At 43.4% G+C, this 14,577-nt stretch overlaps 1 protein-coding gene across 3 annotated transcripts in view; it reads right to left on the reverse strand.

The window, feature by feature from the left end:
- YPEL2 (yippee like 2) overlaps positions 1–14,577 on the reverse strand; it is a 39,335-nt gene that overhangs the window by 22,638 nt on the left and 2,120 nt on the right. Inside the window, exons 2-3 of one of the 3 annotated variants that reach the window (XM_054208590.1) lie at positions 13,929–14,024; positions 3,408–3,720 (exon numbers count right to left, since the gene is read on the reverse strand). In XM_054208590.1, coding sequence (XP_054064565.1) covers positions 3,408–3,524 — 117 coding nt within the window. In that variant the 5' untranslated portion in view covers positions 3,525–3,720; positions 13,929–14,024. The other 2 variants (XM_054208592.1, XM_054208591.1) reach the window with 2 other exon arrangements.

Raw genomic sequence — 14,577 nt, forward strand, 5'->3', positions numbered from 1 at the left:
GGAACATATAAAGGAAAACTAGTTACTCACTCCACCCAATCTAACTGATCACCTTATATTTCCTAAGTCACTAAGACCTTTCTTGGCCAGACGATCCAACCCACAATTTAGATCTTATTACAAATCAGACATACTAAACCACTCTCTCCCTCTGGCTGCAGAAGATAAAAGGCCAAGCAAGCAGGCAACGTTTTAGTAACTGGCTTCATGTAACAGCTTCAGATTTTCTTAAAAGCCTCGGCATCGATTATTTTCTTTAAATAGCAGTGGCTTATTGAGAAACCTTCTACCCATTTTAATGCACAAGGTTGTCCTCAAGTAGAAAAGAACGCAAAAACTTCCCTGACAAGGCACATTTGTCAAAGAGTTTCAGATACCCGGTCCTGGCAAAACACTTTGAAGTGAGAGTAAGTTAACACTAGTGCTGAAGGGCTAAGAGGGGAAACTCAGAGATGAAGAGGAAATAAAGCATGGACCGACACAGAACAATACCAGGATTCAGCTCCAGCTAGTGTTTCAGCCAACGGCATGAGCCAACGCTGCAATTTGTATGTATCCAAAGGAACTAAAAGCTCACGGCATGCAAAGCAGCACAGCTCTCATGTGGTCTCTGCACAACTCAGGGCAAAAGGAATAGAGGAATTAATTTCATCAAGCCAAATCACCAACACCCTGCTGTTACATAAAAGCCTGTTTTCTAGGGAACACTTCCAAAGATGGTGTCATTTGGGTTGTTTTGATTAAAGTGACATAGTCAGGTTCAAGATGGGATACACTGCAGACTGAGAAACACTCTGGATTGACAAAATCTCCCACTCCCTTTTCAGTCCTCATGGCGCTTCTTTCTTCCTTCCATTTGCCACATTTTCATATGGAAAACAAGCACGGCAATTGCACTGCCTGGTTCTCAGATGCTAATATGAGGCTGTGATGAAAGAACTGCAGAAGGCCTCAGGGAGATGTTTAAAACCTAACTCAAATAGATAAAAAGATGACTATTTAAGTTTGCCTGGGAAAGTTTCTACACATATTGGAAACCCCTTGAGACAGGGACTGCCCTTCTGTTCTACTTAATAGCCAGTTGTACAAATTATGATTGCACAACTACTTTTATAAGCTTCTCAATTATACAAGGAATGTATCTTATTAAAGTTTATAACTCTGAGAAATAAAACCTAAAACCCCAAATCCTTTGCATTCAAGTTGCACGACCCGCTAGTGCTCCACCACAATGCGGTCCCAACACCATTACAAATTTACACCACAGTCTACAATGAACTTTATAATGAGCAGATACAAGCACTGCAACACCCTGTAGTTAACAGTTTCATGATTCAATACACATAGCCTCATATTGTGCTTTCATACCTTCCCTCCCATGACCATATTTTAGCAGTCAGCATTCTTGGGCAGTTACCACATGCCTCGATGGCTAGAAACTCAAATTCCAAGCAGTCTGCAGTGCTGGCATTGCCCTGCTGGAAGCCACTTACCTGCAAAGCTGGCTGCATTGCACAGGGGACAAGAAGGATCACGGACATGGAACAAGGAGGGGAAGGAAGTATCAAAGGTGAAACCACTGGGCATGTATAGCTTTGTATTTTCCCTGGCTGGGGATCAGCCATGTCAAAAAAAGCAGAGCACAAACCCTAATCCACCATGAAAGCAGTAAGCAAAACAAGTCTTCTTTATTCAGTAAAGCATATTGTGTCCCGACACAAAATTCAGCTGATAACAATGCTCCCAATGGAAAGACGGGAGTGACTACCTCATTTTACAGATATCTCAACCGAGCACAGGAGCCTGAAGTCACGTAGTTGGTCTGAGGCTGAATGTATTTCACATCCAGACCTGGGCACAGGTTGCTGTTGTCACTTACATTTCAAAACTTCTTTCTGTTGAGGAAATGTACAACCTCCTCCTCTTTAAAAGCTTGAAGCTTTGCAGTCCCTCAAGGGCAGCTCTGCTAAGAACCACTGCAGAACAAGAGGAGTCCCCATGAGGCCCAGAATGACTCACAAGTGATAGTCTAACAGGACGCCTGCCTATTCAGAAACTGCAAAAAACCCAAAATTGTAGCAGTCTGCAGTCAGCATTATTCATACCACAATACTTAAATTGTTTGGCACGCAGACATCAAAGTATGCATCGATCTGGCCCATGCAACTACCAAGAGAAAAAGGAAGGAGACAGCCTCTAATGGAACACGACAGGTCTGAACACCCAACATGGAGAATCCAAAAGGAGCTCCACAGCTGCTAAGATGTCAGCCCTAGAAGGACAGATGCCCTTGGTGCAAGGTGACCCATTCTAATCTTTTCTGCGCAAACAGGAAGAGGCGAAGCACTACACACTTTCCAACAGGCAGAGCACCTATGTCCCTTCTGATCCTGGCCCTTCTCTCAAGGCTGCTCCAAGAAGCTGAACTGGTTTAAAGTTGCATTTGCGCACACACACGCTTATGGTGTGTCTGCTTTTTCTGAACACAAATTTTATAAGCTGAATAAACTTTATGGAACAGTTCATTGCCAAGGCAGCCAAACCTGGAAACTTGATGCCTCACCACATCCAGGTGCTGCAGGCTCCAATAGACACTGAGAAAGTTTAGTTTTCACACTTCAGAGAGAGATCCTCTTACTGACCAGCTCCCTCTGCATCAAAGGCCCCTGACTTACTGGCTCTGAAAGCTTTTCATTTAGCTTATCCTCAAGACACTTCCCCTTGCCATCAACAGATCACAAGACAGGACTGAATCCTTCCACTCTTCCCAGCTTGGGAGCATATCCTACTATTCATCCCTTTTTCACTGCAAAGTGTCTTGATAGTAGACTACCAAAAATACAAGGGTTTGAGCAGCAACTCATCAGTCTTTGGAAAGCCGTCTTACATTTCAGTAGAAGCATCAGCGAACCTTCCCTTAAGTAGGGGCTTTAGTGTAGTCGCTTGGTACAGCTCAGAGTTCAACAGAGGGAACATCTCCAGACACTTTGCCTCCAAACCATGATCATGCAACAAACCTTCGGCTACGCTGACGAGCATGTACATGAACCAGAAGTATTGGGAAAGTAATTTACGCAGTCCTGGCCATCAGTTAGTGCAGTTTTACAGCTGGAAATGAGAGGGAGGAGGTGGTATCATGGGAAGAGACAGACCACCTGTAAGCACTCCAGAGGGCCAAATTTGGACACCTGTCCCCTACAGCTATTTTCAAGTTCACTTGAAACAAAAACGGCAGCTCACAAATAGATCCTTTAGGCTGAGAGCCCATTTTCCAAGCAGAAACTGTGGTACCGGTTAAGGCCAGGCATTTCCAACAGCAACTGACCTGCAATGCAAGTGAACGCACCCTTCCGCTCCCTGGGGAGGAGGCGTCCACCCAGCACCTGCGGGTGAGGTCATGCACGTACCTTGGAAATGAGCTCATCATGGTTGGCAAGATGAGCCCTGCAGTGAATGCAGCTGTAGGTCCTGTGGCACGAAGGCAGATATGCCTGGAAAGTCTTGGACCTTGTCATCTTCACCATTGGAGCCACTGAGCGCTGGGTGAACTCTGGGGTGGCCCAAGAGGCACTCCCGCAGGACGGGTCGCACGGGAAACACCGGAAGACACAGGTAAAGGCCGTGGTTTGGCAGGTGATGGGTGTGGGGCAGGCTCCACACGCTGGTGACCGCTTCAGAGGAAGAGATTCGGGCAGAGGGAATGGGGGACTTCACACGAACCTAAGTTCAAAAAAAGAACAGAGACAGAACACTCAGCTCAAAGGCAACAACGGTCTTCTAGCCCACAGGATGATTTAGGGTTTGATCAAGAGAGCAGGGAAGAATCAGAGCCGCCAGGAGATAAGTGCGATGTCTGCGGATTAGATGAAGAACAGAGTTCTATTCACAGCTCAGCCATTGACTTGCTGACTGCCCTCACATCTTTCTGCTTCAGTTATCTACCATCTTCCTATCACTCCAACACTCGCAATCTCTATTCCAACACTTAATGGATTTGGAAGTGACTACAGAACCACAAAGATGCTAAAAAGATGATTTCCCAAACACCTCTGGGGAACCGCACACATCAAGGCCCAACTCTGTACCACCCCTTGGAGAAGCTGGGCCCTGTTAGCTAGGGAGAAAGTCAGGACCCGGAGTCAGCCCTGCCGGCTGCTGTCCTGCGTGACTCACTGATGCGACACCCCGGAAGCGTGCAGGAAAGCTGGGAGCTGGACGCGGGTTTCCTCAGACACCAGGAAAGCACAGGAGTCACCAAACCAGTTCTTCTCTCCATTCTGCCCTAGTTTCCACATGGGAAACAGAGGATTACTTCATCACACTTCTTTATAACTCCCTGCAATCTCTGAAGGTAGAAGCTACTCTATAAACTGCACTCTAGTATATTTTTTTTTTAAACTCAGAACATTTGACAGCAGTCAAAGCAAGGGAACAGCCTCCAAAGACTATTCTTGATAGCAAGAGACAGTTAAAAATCCTATTCAGGATGGAAATACCTTTTTACTATCCAATGTCATTAGACAGAATCTGCAAGGCAGCTCAAGTCTAGGTCTTTTTTTGTTGGCAGAAATCAGTTTTTCAGATCACACATCTATAAGGCTTACCAGCTACAAATGTTTCTTTTGAGGATGGAAGAAGCATAAAGGATAAAGGAAGCAGCTGCCCTCCCTCCCTGCTACATGGCATGCATGCATACTCTAGAAATTAATCATGAACTCTGGCTGCTCCTCCCATAAGGATTTTCCTTTCCATAAAACATGTGATTTTGTTTAGTTTCTGAGTCTTGTGTATCAAATACTGGAACAATACCACCCCCACCCCCCACGAAAAAAAACCAACAGAAAACCAAGAAATAAAACCCCCACACCTGGCCTGCAATGGAAATTTCTGAATTGGACAAAACAGAAAAGTACAAGAGCTTAAGAGCTGGTCTCTAAGCCAGTATGAGTAACTCGCCTGAAGCATAGTTGATAATCTTCCAGGTTAGAATAAAGCCAGCCCAGGTCACTACGCCGCTACACCACTAAAATAGTTCTCCGGAGTTTGCGTGTTAAGCTGGCTCTGCTGCTGCTCCGTAGGATGTGCCTTCCCAAACAGAGCACCAGCCACACACCAGCTCAGGGTACACAGAGAACTGATGGCCTGGGACTATTCTAAGCAAATACATCCCTCTGTCTTGCTAAAGGGGAAATCGTCAAAACAGTAGGATGGAAATCAGAAAGTCAATCAGGGAACTGAAGGCAGGACCCAAGAAAATTGTTGTAGGAAGCAGTCCTGCAGAACTGATAAGCATCCCATTTAGACAATCTCTTTTGCCCAGTGTTAGCATCAGTCAGAAGCATCTCACCATGACAAAACTCTCCAAGTCATACTGAAAACAACCACGAAAATCAGACTGTGAATCCATTACTGCTCTCTCCTAGGAAGCCTCATGTGTCATCACTGTCAACACAAAAAAATCTCATCACTTAGGTACCAAAGCACCATTTATGGAAACCCCTGTCTTCAACACTTCTGCTCCTAAGTCTTCTTGTAATTATTAAAAAAGAAGATTCAAAGTATCCAAGCTGCTTTAGAGTTTCTGAAAGCATTACCCACTGAACCTACTGCCAGCTGGACAACCCCAGAAAGCCAGGCACGCTATCTGCAAGCTTTCTGGTAAACAGTTCCTGCAAACACTACACTGGAGAGTTGTCATAGGCCCACATGGGCATTGTTTGATGCAGGCAAAGGTTCATTATATTATGACCATGCACAGTGCTCAATGGGAGGCAGACAGCAGTAGAATGGATACCCATTTTTTTCTGAAATATTTTTCTTCTTCGCTCCAGAAGGCAGCTCCCTTACAGTCAAATGGGAAAAGAGTCTTGCTCATCCTGCAAACTGCTGATAAAGCATATCTATCATGATCATAACAGTCAGCACTTACATAGCACTTTTCATCCTTAAAGCTCTTTGCAAACACTAACTAATCAGATTAACCTTTTCCAATTTAAGTTACAGTGAGAGCTTTGTAAGACCCATCCTGACACAGAAGGGCTCACTTTCCAGCTTGTTACGAACTAAACCTCTTGTTCAGTAAAAAGGGGTCTTGCCAGGAATTTATCTGGCCAACCTGTAGCTAAGCAGACTGCCTGTGCACTATTTGGTACACAGCTGCATCTCTGTATTTCAGCAAGATTTGTCTTTTACACAAATCGGAGAAGTAAGAGAAATCAGGCAGTCTTCACCTGTACCCTGCCACAGTTCTCAATGCACACCAGAATTTTGTCAAAACTGAGTTAGCGTTGCATTAGACAGCATTGTTTTCCCCTCCAAGGTGAGGGGCACTTCGAGGACTGAACCACAAGTTTGCAACAGGGCAGAAATAAGATACAAAACAAAGCAGAATCCTTCCTTATTTTCTGCTGATTAGGCATGAGTAAAAGTAACACATCCCAGCCTCGCTGAACTAGCCAAGTGCCAACATTTACAGTCACAAGACAACGGAACCATCCTCAAATTCCAAGCCCCTGATTCAGCAGCCGATTCGCTATATCCCAGCCGTAATGGATCTCAAAACCTGGAATTTGTGAGCCATGTGCCTTGTCCTCCAAGTGCACAGAAGCAGGAGACTAAGTGTGGTCTTTCTGGGGCCAAACGCAATTGGATTCCAAGGCAAAGCACCAAGCCCTGTCTGAAAGAAACAGATTACATCAGACAGACCATCTGGAGGAAAGCACAAGAAGGACTGGCAATCACTTCACCTGACTTCTGAATGAGAAAACAGACTGTGTCTAAACCTTAGATTTCGTTGATTTGTAATGAAATGGTGCAATCCCCCCGCCTTTTCCTCTGCATGGATAGGTAAATACATCAACTACCAGTTTTACTACTTCCCTCCCATACTGTCATACCAAACATTTCTTTTCTGATCAGCTTCCTAGCACTGCAGCACAACAGCTGGAGAAGGCAGTCCACAGGCATCCTCAAAGCCAAATGATACCCAACCAGAATAATATAAGAGCAATCCCTTAATTTGTTGTTTGCTGACCCCTCTGTCCAGGCCTCCCAAGCATTAATGCTCTAAAACAACAAGTAAAACAGGAAATACTACAACTGCATTTATCTAACAGAGAAATGAACACACACGCACACAAATTATCTGCTGCATGCAGCTTTCTGCACAAGCATTTAATGAGCATTCATTTATTTGATCTCATAACACATTTAACGTCAACAAAAACATCTGACCTTTCAGAAGTGGACAAAAAAAAAATATTCAAGTGAGATGATATCAGAGCACAGATTAAGATTAATTGCAATTCCCGTTCTCAGTGCTGTGCTGAGAAGGCAAACCAAATTTATCTCTTTGGTTAGGGCAGGGGAGAGAATAAAGATTTGCGAACTACGATCTTGGTGGGAAACCTAGGTAAGAAACTGCCTTGAAAAGAAACTTCAGATAAGCTCATATATAGTAGCCATACTTTACAAAGGCAACACCTTCATAGAACATTCAGCCTGACAGTTTGATCTGTCGTGTGCGCTATCTACCAAGAGCTCTATCCTCATCATAGTAAAGGAGAGGAAGGAAAAACAATAGGAAATGCACTCTTACAGCCTACGAGCACAGCTAGTAGCTTGTGAGGACCCATTTCTGTTTTGAATATCATCTTGGAACGTATTAAATAGGATCCATGGCTCTCAGCAATGCAAAAACCAGCCTCCTGTATTTTTTTTTTTCTGTCCTAGTACCAAACACATTTGAGTTAAAACACATTTAACAGCTAACAGTGTTAACATTCTACTGTAGAACAAAGGCACGGGGATAATTTTAGGCTGTGCCTCTGGTTTTTCAGAATGACAAGCTAACGTTCATCAGCCTCACTGACAGTGGGCATTAGTAGTCATTCCAATCACTTTAAAAAACAAAGAGATGCTTTGATTACTTTATCATTGTGGCCAATACTGTTAGAGAGATAGGTATCTGTCACCAGCAATATAATACAGTATTTTTCTTTCATCATTCTTGAAGAGAAATTTATCTCTGGGATGGACACACCCAAGTCAATGGAACAGAAATCTGTGCATATTAGTTAGTTCACAAGAAGTCAGAAAAATGGTTTACACAAAAGGAAAAGCTTATCAACATTGTTTATCATGGTTATCGGTGCGAGAATCAGCTAAATGTACTGCTTGCACACACTGTGTGTGTTAGGGCTGTCCTGCTTAATCCTGCTAAGTTTTAAGCAGATGTCCCCTCCATGAATGAAAAACCATGCCACACATTTTGCCATTCAAACAACATTTTGGTTCAGTATATCACCCTCCACCTGTCCAACAGCCGCTTTTCACACGAAGCCGTTATCAATTTAGGAAACACAGAAAAGGAGAAATGCTAAGTCCGTGCCAAACACTTGCTAGACAAGGCTAATGCCTGTACAAGCCCATATGCCACAATGGCAGAGAAAAAAAAAACATTGCACACAAGGCTAATTCTGCATAAACCCCATGTGCAATGCAGCTCAGATGCAAATGTTCCTGTTCATTCTGGCAGGACAAACAACAGGTTTGTTGGGTCTGAGGGTTTGTTTTATGAATTATTTGATTTTTAAGATAAGAAACTTTAGTCTGTTAAATACTTATTAGAACACAGCAAATGCTATGGAAAGCTGCCTGCAGCAGCTTTGAAAAAATCCATCTATCTGGAAACCCAACCTTTCTTCTTTGGTGTCTCTTCTCATTAATACAGAGAGAGCTGGAGATGTACTTATGCTGCGTGCAATGAAAGCACAAGAGGAATCAGGTTTGGAGAGTTCTGTGTGTCTATAAGGTCACAAACTGTAGCAGCCTGTGTCACTCCAGGGTCTTAGCACAATTCAAAGAAAATGCTTGAGGTAAGCATACTTACTTAACAGGGTTTTCTTGACATGGAAACTGCCTTAACATTGCTTAATGCACTGCAGTTTGAAGGAGGAAGGCTAGTCTCTAAGGTGATATGCTGAAATTGGAGTATGAGTTTAATGCCCAGTTTTGCCAGTCTTCCCTATGGAATAAAAGTTAGCGTCAGAATTTCAGGTGCCGAACCCTCAGAGATACTTGGCACAGCTAAAAATGGCTGTCATACTCCAATGATGTAGTACCACAATAAAAGATCCTGGTTTGGGGCAGTTCTGGAGATCCTCACTACCACACAGGACTGCAACAGCTTTGGAAAAGATGAAGCCAGATCATCTGAAGGTAGGAGGGTGGGAAGTACATTGTGAAAGGCCCTGAAAGAAAATATGACCATTCTGAATTTAAACACAGAACACAAGGGGAAGCCAAGAAAGGAGTTTAAATAGCATATGGGTGTACACAATGTACCTTTACTGCTTCGGCATCAAGTTTCTGAAATGCACCAATTTCAAACGCTTGATGACACTGCATGCAGCTCAGCAGCACTAACAACTGAAGTCAGCAATGACACATGAACCATAAATGTCCTTTTTTAATGCCTGTGCTCCTTCAGCCTCCAAACCTTGCAAGCCCTCAGAGACAGGAAAATAACAAGAGAAATGGTGGTAGATGGCTGGCAGGAATCCTTTGCATTTACTTTTACCAGCTATATGGACACAACTGCAATACAAGTAATAGTATGGAGCGGGTTTCTCAGTTAGACCACCTTCGACTAGAAATATATTTAGCCCCCTTTATTTCTCTAGATATCTCCTAGCAAGCCACTTCATCATTGCGGGCCCTAGTTCTTTCTTCTGCACACTGGAAACAGCACCCTTCACCGCTGGGAAGCACTTGATGATTCTGGGAAAAAGGGTAGGGATGGTTGCAAAAAGGAGATACTGATGGCAAACGGCATTGCAGACAATTGCCAGGTAACCACTAGAGGGCATCAAAAAGAGATTCAGCAAGAAGCAATTAAAGACTATCTGGCCATAGTGAATCAGGGACAGGCACCACGCCAACCATGCTGCACCTGCCATGCTCCACATACCATAGCCAGCCTGTTAGGAGAAACATCAGTTATTATTCTGCTGCATCGCTATCAATACTAAAACTGTCAAAACTGTCATTGCAATTATACTAATCACATTTTCAAGGGGTTTTTTGTGGGGTTTGGTTTTTTTTTTTTTTGTTTTTTTTTTTTTTTTTTTAAACAGGCAATATGTCAGTCTATGGTCTATCACAACTCTTCTCATCAAAAATAGACTCAGCATCCCTACAACCACCTTTCTGATTCCCCTCTGACAGAAAGGCTTTCTGTGAAGGTGATGTGGAAAGTACATTTAAGTTGAAACTTAAATGGAACAAACAGCAAATCTTTAAAACTCACTTTGGGTTGGTTTTGTTTTAGTTTTTTTTTTTTAAGTCTGTCTAGCTTTGCCACTCTATACACTATTAATCCATAACTTATTAAAACCAACGTAATTTTTGAAAATATTGTTCTTTACCTAGTTGATTTACCTTCTGTCAGTTTGGAGATTAAATCAAATTAAAAAGTTTCACTTTTTTTTTTAAATAGACAGCATCCCCACCAGTGCACTTTCAGGTTCTCTAGTGCAACTGTGGTGAGTAGCTAGTCCAGAGGTCTCCGGCATTCAAAGCAAAAGCTTTCTTGTATTGAATTATAGCACACAACTGGCTGGAAAGCAAAGGAACAAGTTCAAGTAACTCAATGAAGATGATGCAGACATGCTTCTTTCCTGGCTGCAGATTACAGAGGCCAGATGACCATGACAACCTTCTGACTTTATTTACTGATCTAAGGCCGGAGTCAGACCACTCGGTGCCAGAACTGACAACTTGCCTCTCCCTGCAATTCAGAACAGAGCACACCACTCAAAATCCACTCGGATACACCACAGACATCACTGGGATGCAGGGAAGGGAAATAATTCTGGAAATTTTCATCAAATTCTTCCCTTTACAATTTCACCTCAAAAGGCACAGGACAGCTCGGACACACAGCACCTCACAGAGCTGGCTTCAAAATTTGTTACCTTTTCTGGGCCTGTCTCCAAAACCACATGAACACGGAACTGCAAGGTTCAGCCTCTACCGAGGAATGACTGACACCTCTGGCTGAATTCTCTTCCCACTCTTCTACGAGTTGCCTGGCAGCAATATCTTTGCAATGCAGAAGAGCCTGCGCTGCTGATAAGAAGCAGTATGGCAAGCATGATAGCTGCAAGCTGCCCACCTTTGCTTTGCAGGTACACTCCATCACAGCTAAATTCAATAACTGGTCACAAGAGAAGCCAGCATGAGTTACCAAATGCAGGAGGAAACATACGCACAGAAAAGCATCACGGTTGGCCAGGACAAATTTGAAAAAAGCCAGCAATTACTTTTGCTCCTACCAAAAGATCTCACATGTGCCACAAATAAGCAAAACTGCAATCTGAACTAATTTAAAACACAAATGACTCCATTTCCTCCTTTACATTTCATGAAAACTCATGCCAGCATCCCCTGCAATGGGATAACAGTCCTTCATCCGAATTGGCCGAGTGGAAATGACGCACTAGAGCGAGATAACAGCAACGGCTCAAACACACTGTAAGACATGGCTCTTCAATTAATTCATACCCATCCTTCTGCCTAAAAAAACCTACACTTTCAACCTGATGGTCACACATGGAGTCATAGATCAAGGACATGATACTTTGCCAATATTATGCACATACAGTGTTCTACAAAATGAAAGACACCCTTGCTTTCCTATTCTAGTACCAACCTGAACTAAAGACATCAAGGAAAAGCTCCTCACATCCAACTGACCAATTACCAACAAAATGGAAACACTCTTATCTTCCCAACTTCTCTTCCTCATTTGTTTTAATTGTAGAACAGCCTAGCTATCCAAATCATGTCATATCATTATATTTTTGTGTGCTCCTTACATTGCTCTATTACCTTCCTTTTTGGCAAACGTAGATGCGACTAGGTTTCAATTAATTTGGTCTGCTGGATGGATCATCTGTTTCTCTGGTAAAAGCTGGGTACTGACAAGTAACATGGTGAGAACATTTATCTATTGCAAGTACCCTTCCAATATCCTCAGAGTCATTCGTAGTTGAGAGAAGGATCTGCCACACCTGCCTGTCATGACTTACTTTGCAAGCTCCCCTTGTCAAATCCTGTAAGTTTTCATCTGCTCATGAAACCCATCTGCTCAGAGGGTTCTTCCCAGGAGCATCTTTTAACCAGCCTCACACTGTCCAGAAGCACGTTAGTCACAGGAGCGACAGTGACTTTATTTTCTACTCTGGAACGTCTGCCTCTTTTTCTGAGTAAAGCTAAGGATAAAATGTTGAAATCTGACCAATCTCTACCAGTAACATTTTTTATGCAACAGTTACTATGTATTAATGAGGTAACATACTTTCCGGGCAGTTCAGCCACCATCCTTCTAGCCTTCATTTCCACTGAAGGCACAGCAACCAACATGTCAAGGGGGCAAAGTCAGGTGAAGACTTACAGCTGGAGTCTTCACATGACAGATACTTTATAACTAAATCTAGTTTAAGACGGTCAAGTCGGCTGTTACCTTGCCAATTGCTGTCATTGGTTCCTCCTGGATATCCTCACTAACCCCCATGTTACTGCCAAGGTATGTGAACTGACTCACCTCTTACAGTTCTTGCCTACTGACGCATGCTTGAGCTGGGAGTTCCTGGGATTCTCGTTAGATTCTCCCCCACCAAGTTAATTATTAACTCCATCTTTTTTTATGATGCTGGACAATCTGTTTTTAATAATATATTCTCCAGCCATCCTTTAGTAATACTTCATCAGTGAAACTTCAATCTTCCAGAGTTCTGTGGCTGAGCTATGCCATGCCTAGGTCATACCGTGCTACATTTCTGTCCTCATAATGAAGCCACTGCCAATGTGAAACAGGAGAAGTGAGAGTGCAGCTTTGACACCACTCTGCCTTCCCTCTCAGCAGATCAAAAGCTTCTCTGAAGGGCAAATTCAAAGCATCCTCAGCTTCTGAAACTTTTAATAGCCTTTGCTCGACCTCAGGAGTTTAGTTCTGTACAAGTCACAACTGCAGTAAAAAAAGAGCCAAAAAGCTGGATACTTTTGTGAGTCAGCTAAACATCCCGCCTTTTAACATGCTCTACCGACACTTGAACAGGTGTAAGAGAAATGATCACTGGTCAGACATGTAAGCCTGCCTGAAGAGACCGGAAGGTCTTACGGGTTGCATTCCCATAACTTCCAGTGACTCACATTGCCTGGCACTACCATTTGTTAAAGCAAGAGTGAAGCGGGGATAATAGCTATTTACTAAAAACAGAGGAGTGTGATTAGCTTTAATTAGCATTGTCAAGTGACTTGAGATTGTCAGGTACAAGATGTGGGAGAACTAAGTCTCATTAATTATGTTATTTCCTGCAGACTTAAGTGGCTTGGCCAGTCCACTGACACTTCCGGAGACAAAGCTGCTCCCGACATCCAATACATCCCATATCAGTGGGGGAAAACACTCTCAGACGGGGCTGGCAGACGTGGCTATCGCAAAGCCAGAACGCAAGAAAAATCTGCTTACTATGTACTGCAAGACAACTACCTGCCCTGACAAACGAGAAACAAGAAGGCAAGTAAGACACGGCAGAAACCAGACTCAGAAAACCAACTGCCAAGTGTCATGCAGGATGAAGAACAGGGACCGATGGGGGCAAGAGGGAGCGTGATTCAGGCCCAGGACCCAGCACTCCCAAGCAGCACCCCACACAGAAAACTCTATTTTCTTCCCTCCAAAGAAGACAAACTATAAAATGCCTTTGTTTTGGGAAAAAGAGATCCAGTTCCTCAATTAGCATCACATCACCAACAGACATGCTGATTTACCAGCTGAAGATCGTTCTAAAGAACTGAAAAATCCTTCATTCAGAATAGTCCTATGCACTCACCTTGGCTTCTGGAAGGAAAAGGAAACCTACCCTTAGCCTTAGGGTAACTCTCATTGGATCTAGAAGACCTCTGAATTAACAAGCACAGAAAAGAGGGACCATCCTGAAGGACCAACTTCTAGGTCTCTGTCAAGGAAGGGGAAAAAAAGGAAGCTGTATATTTTGCTATGGTTTCAAAGCGATAAACACACTCTGCTAAGCCATTCTGACTTGAACATCACTGATCAGCTTCAAAGCAGCACAGAGAAATGAACTGTCAGTTTCTCCATTCCAGATTCTACTTTGTGATCCCTCTCGAAGCCCACTGCTCCAGCACTTCGTAGTTGACCTCTAATGAAGGCTCTGCTTAAGTTCAAGCAAACAAAGGTTTGTCAGTTAATGACTGAAGCCCAATGAAAGCCTAGCTTTATTGGCGGTTCTTCAAGAGGCTTCCACACACACAGTCAAAGGCAAGGCCATGATGCAAGAACAACAAATACATGCTTTTTACTCCTCTGCAATCCTTGCAGTGCTTGTGTACTACCATGCTAGATCAAGGAGCTCCCACTTTCTAAACTGCTCACCAGGACCTACACCAGAGTGACCAGTTCCTTAATTAAATTCTCAGCAACAGGTATTCAATCCATGAGTCAAGGAGCCTTTAAGGGAATGTGGATTTACAGGTAGTGATGCTGTCTTC

Source organism: Rissa tridactyla, chromosome 7 (genome assembly GCF_028500815.1).
Source record: "Rissa tridactyla isolate bRisTri1 chromosome 7, bRisTri1.patW.cur.20221130, whole genome shotgun sequence".
Taxonomy (NCBI): Eukaryota; Metazoa; Chordata; class Aves; order Charadriiformes; family Laridae; genus Rissa; species Rissa tridactyla.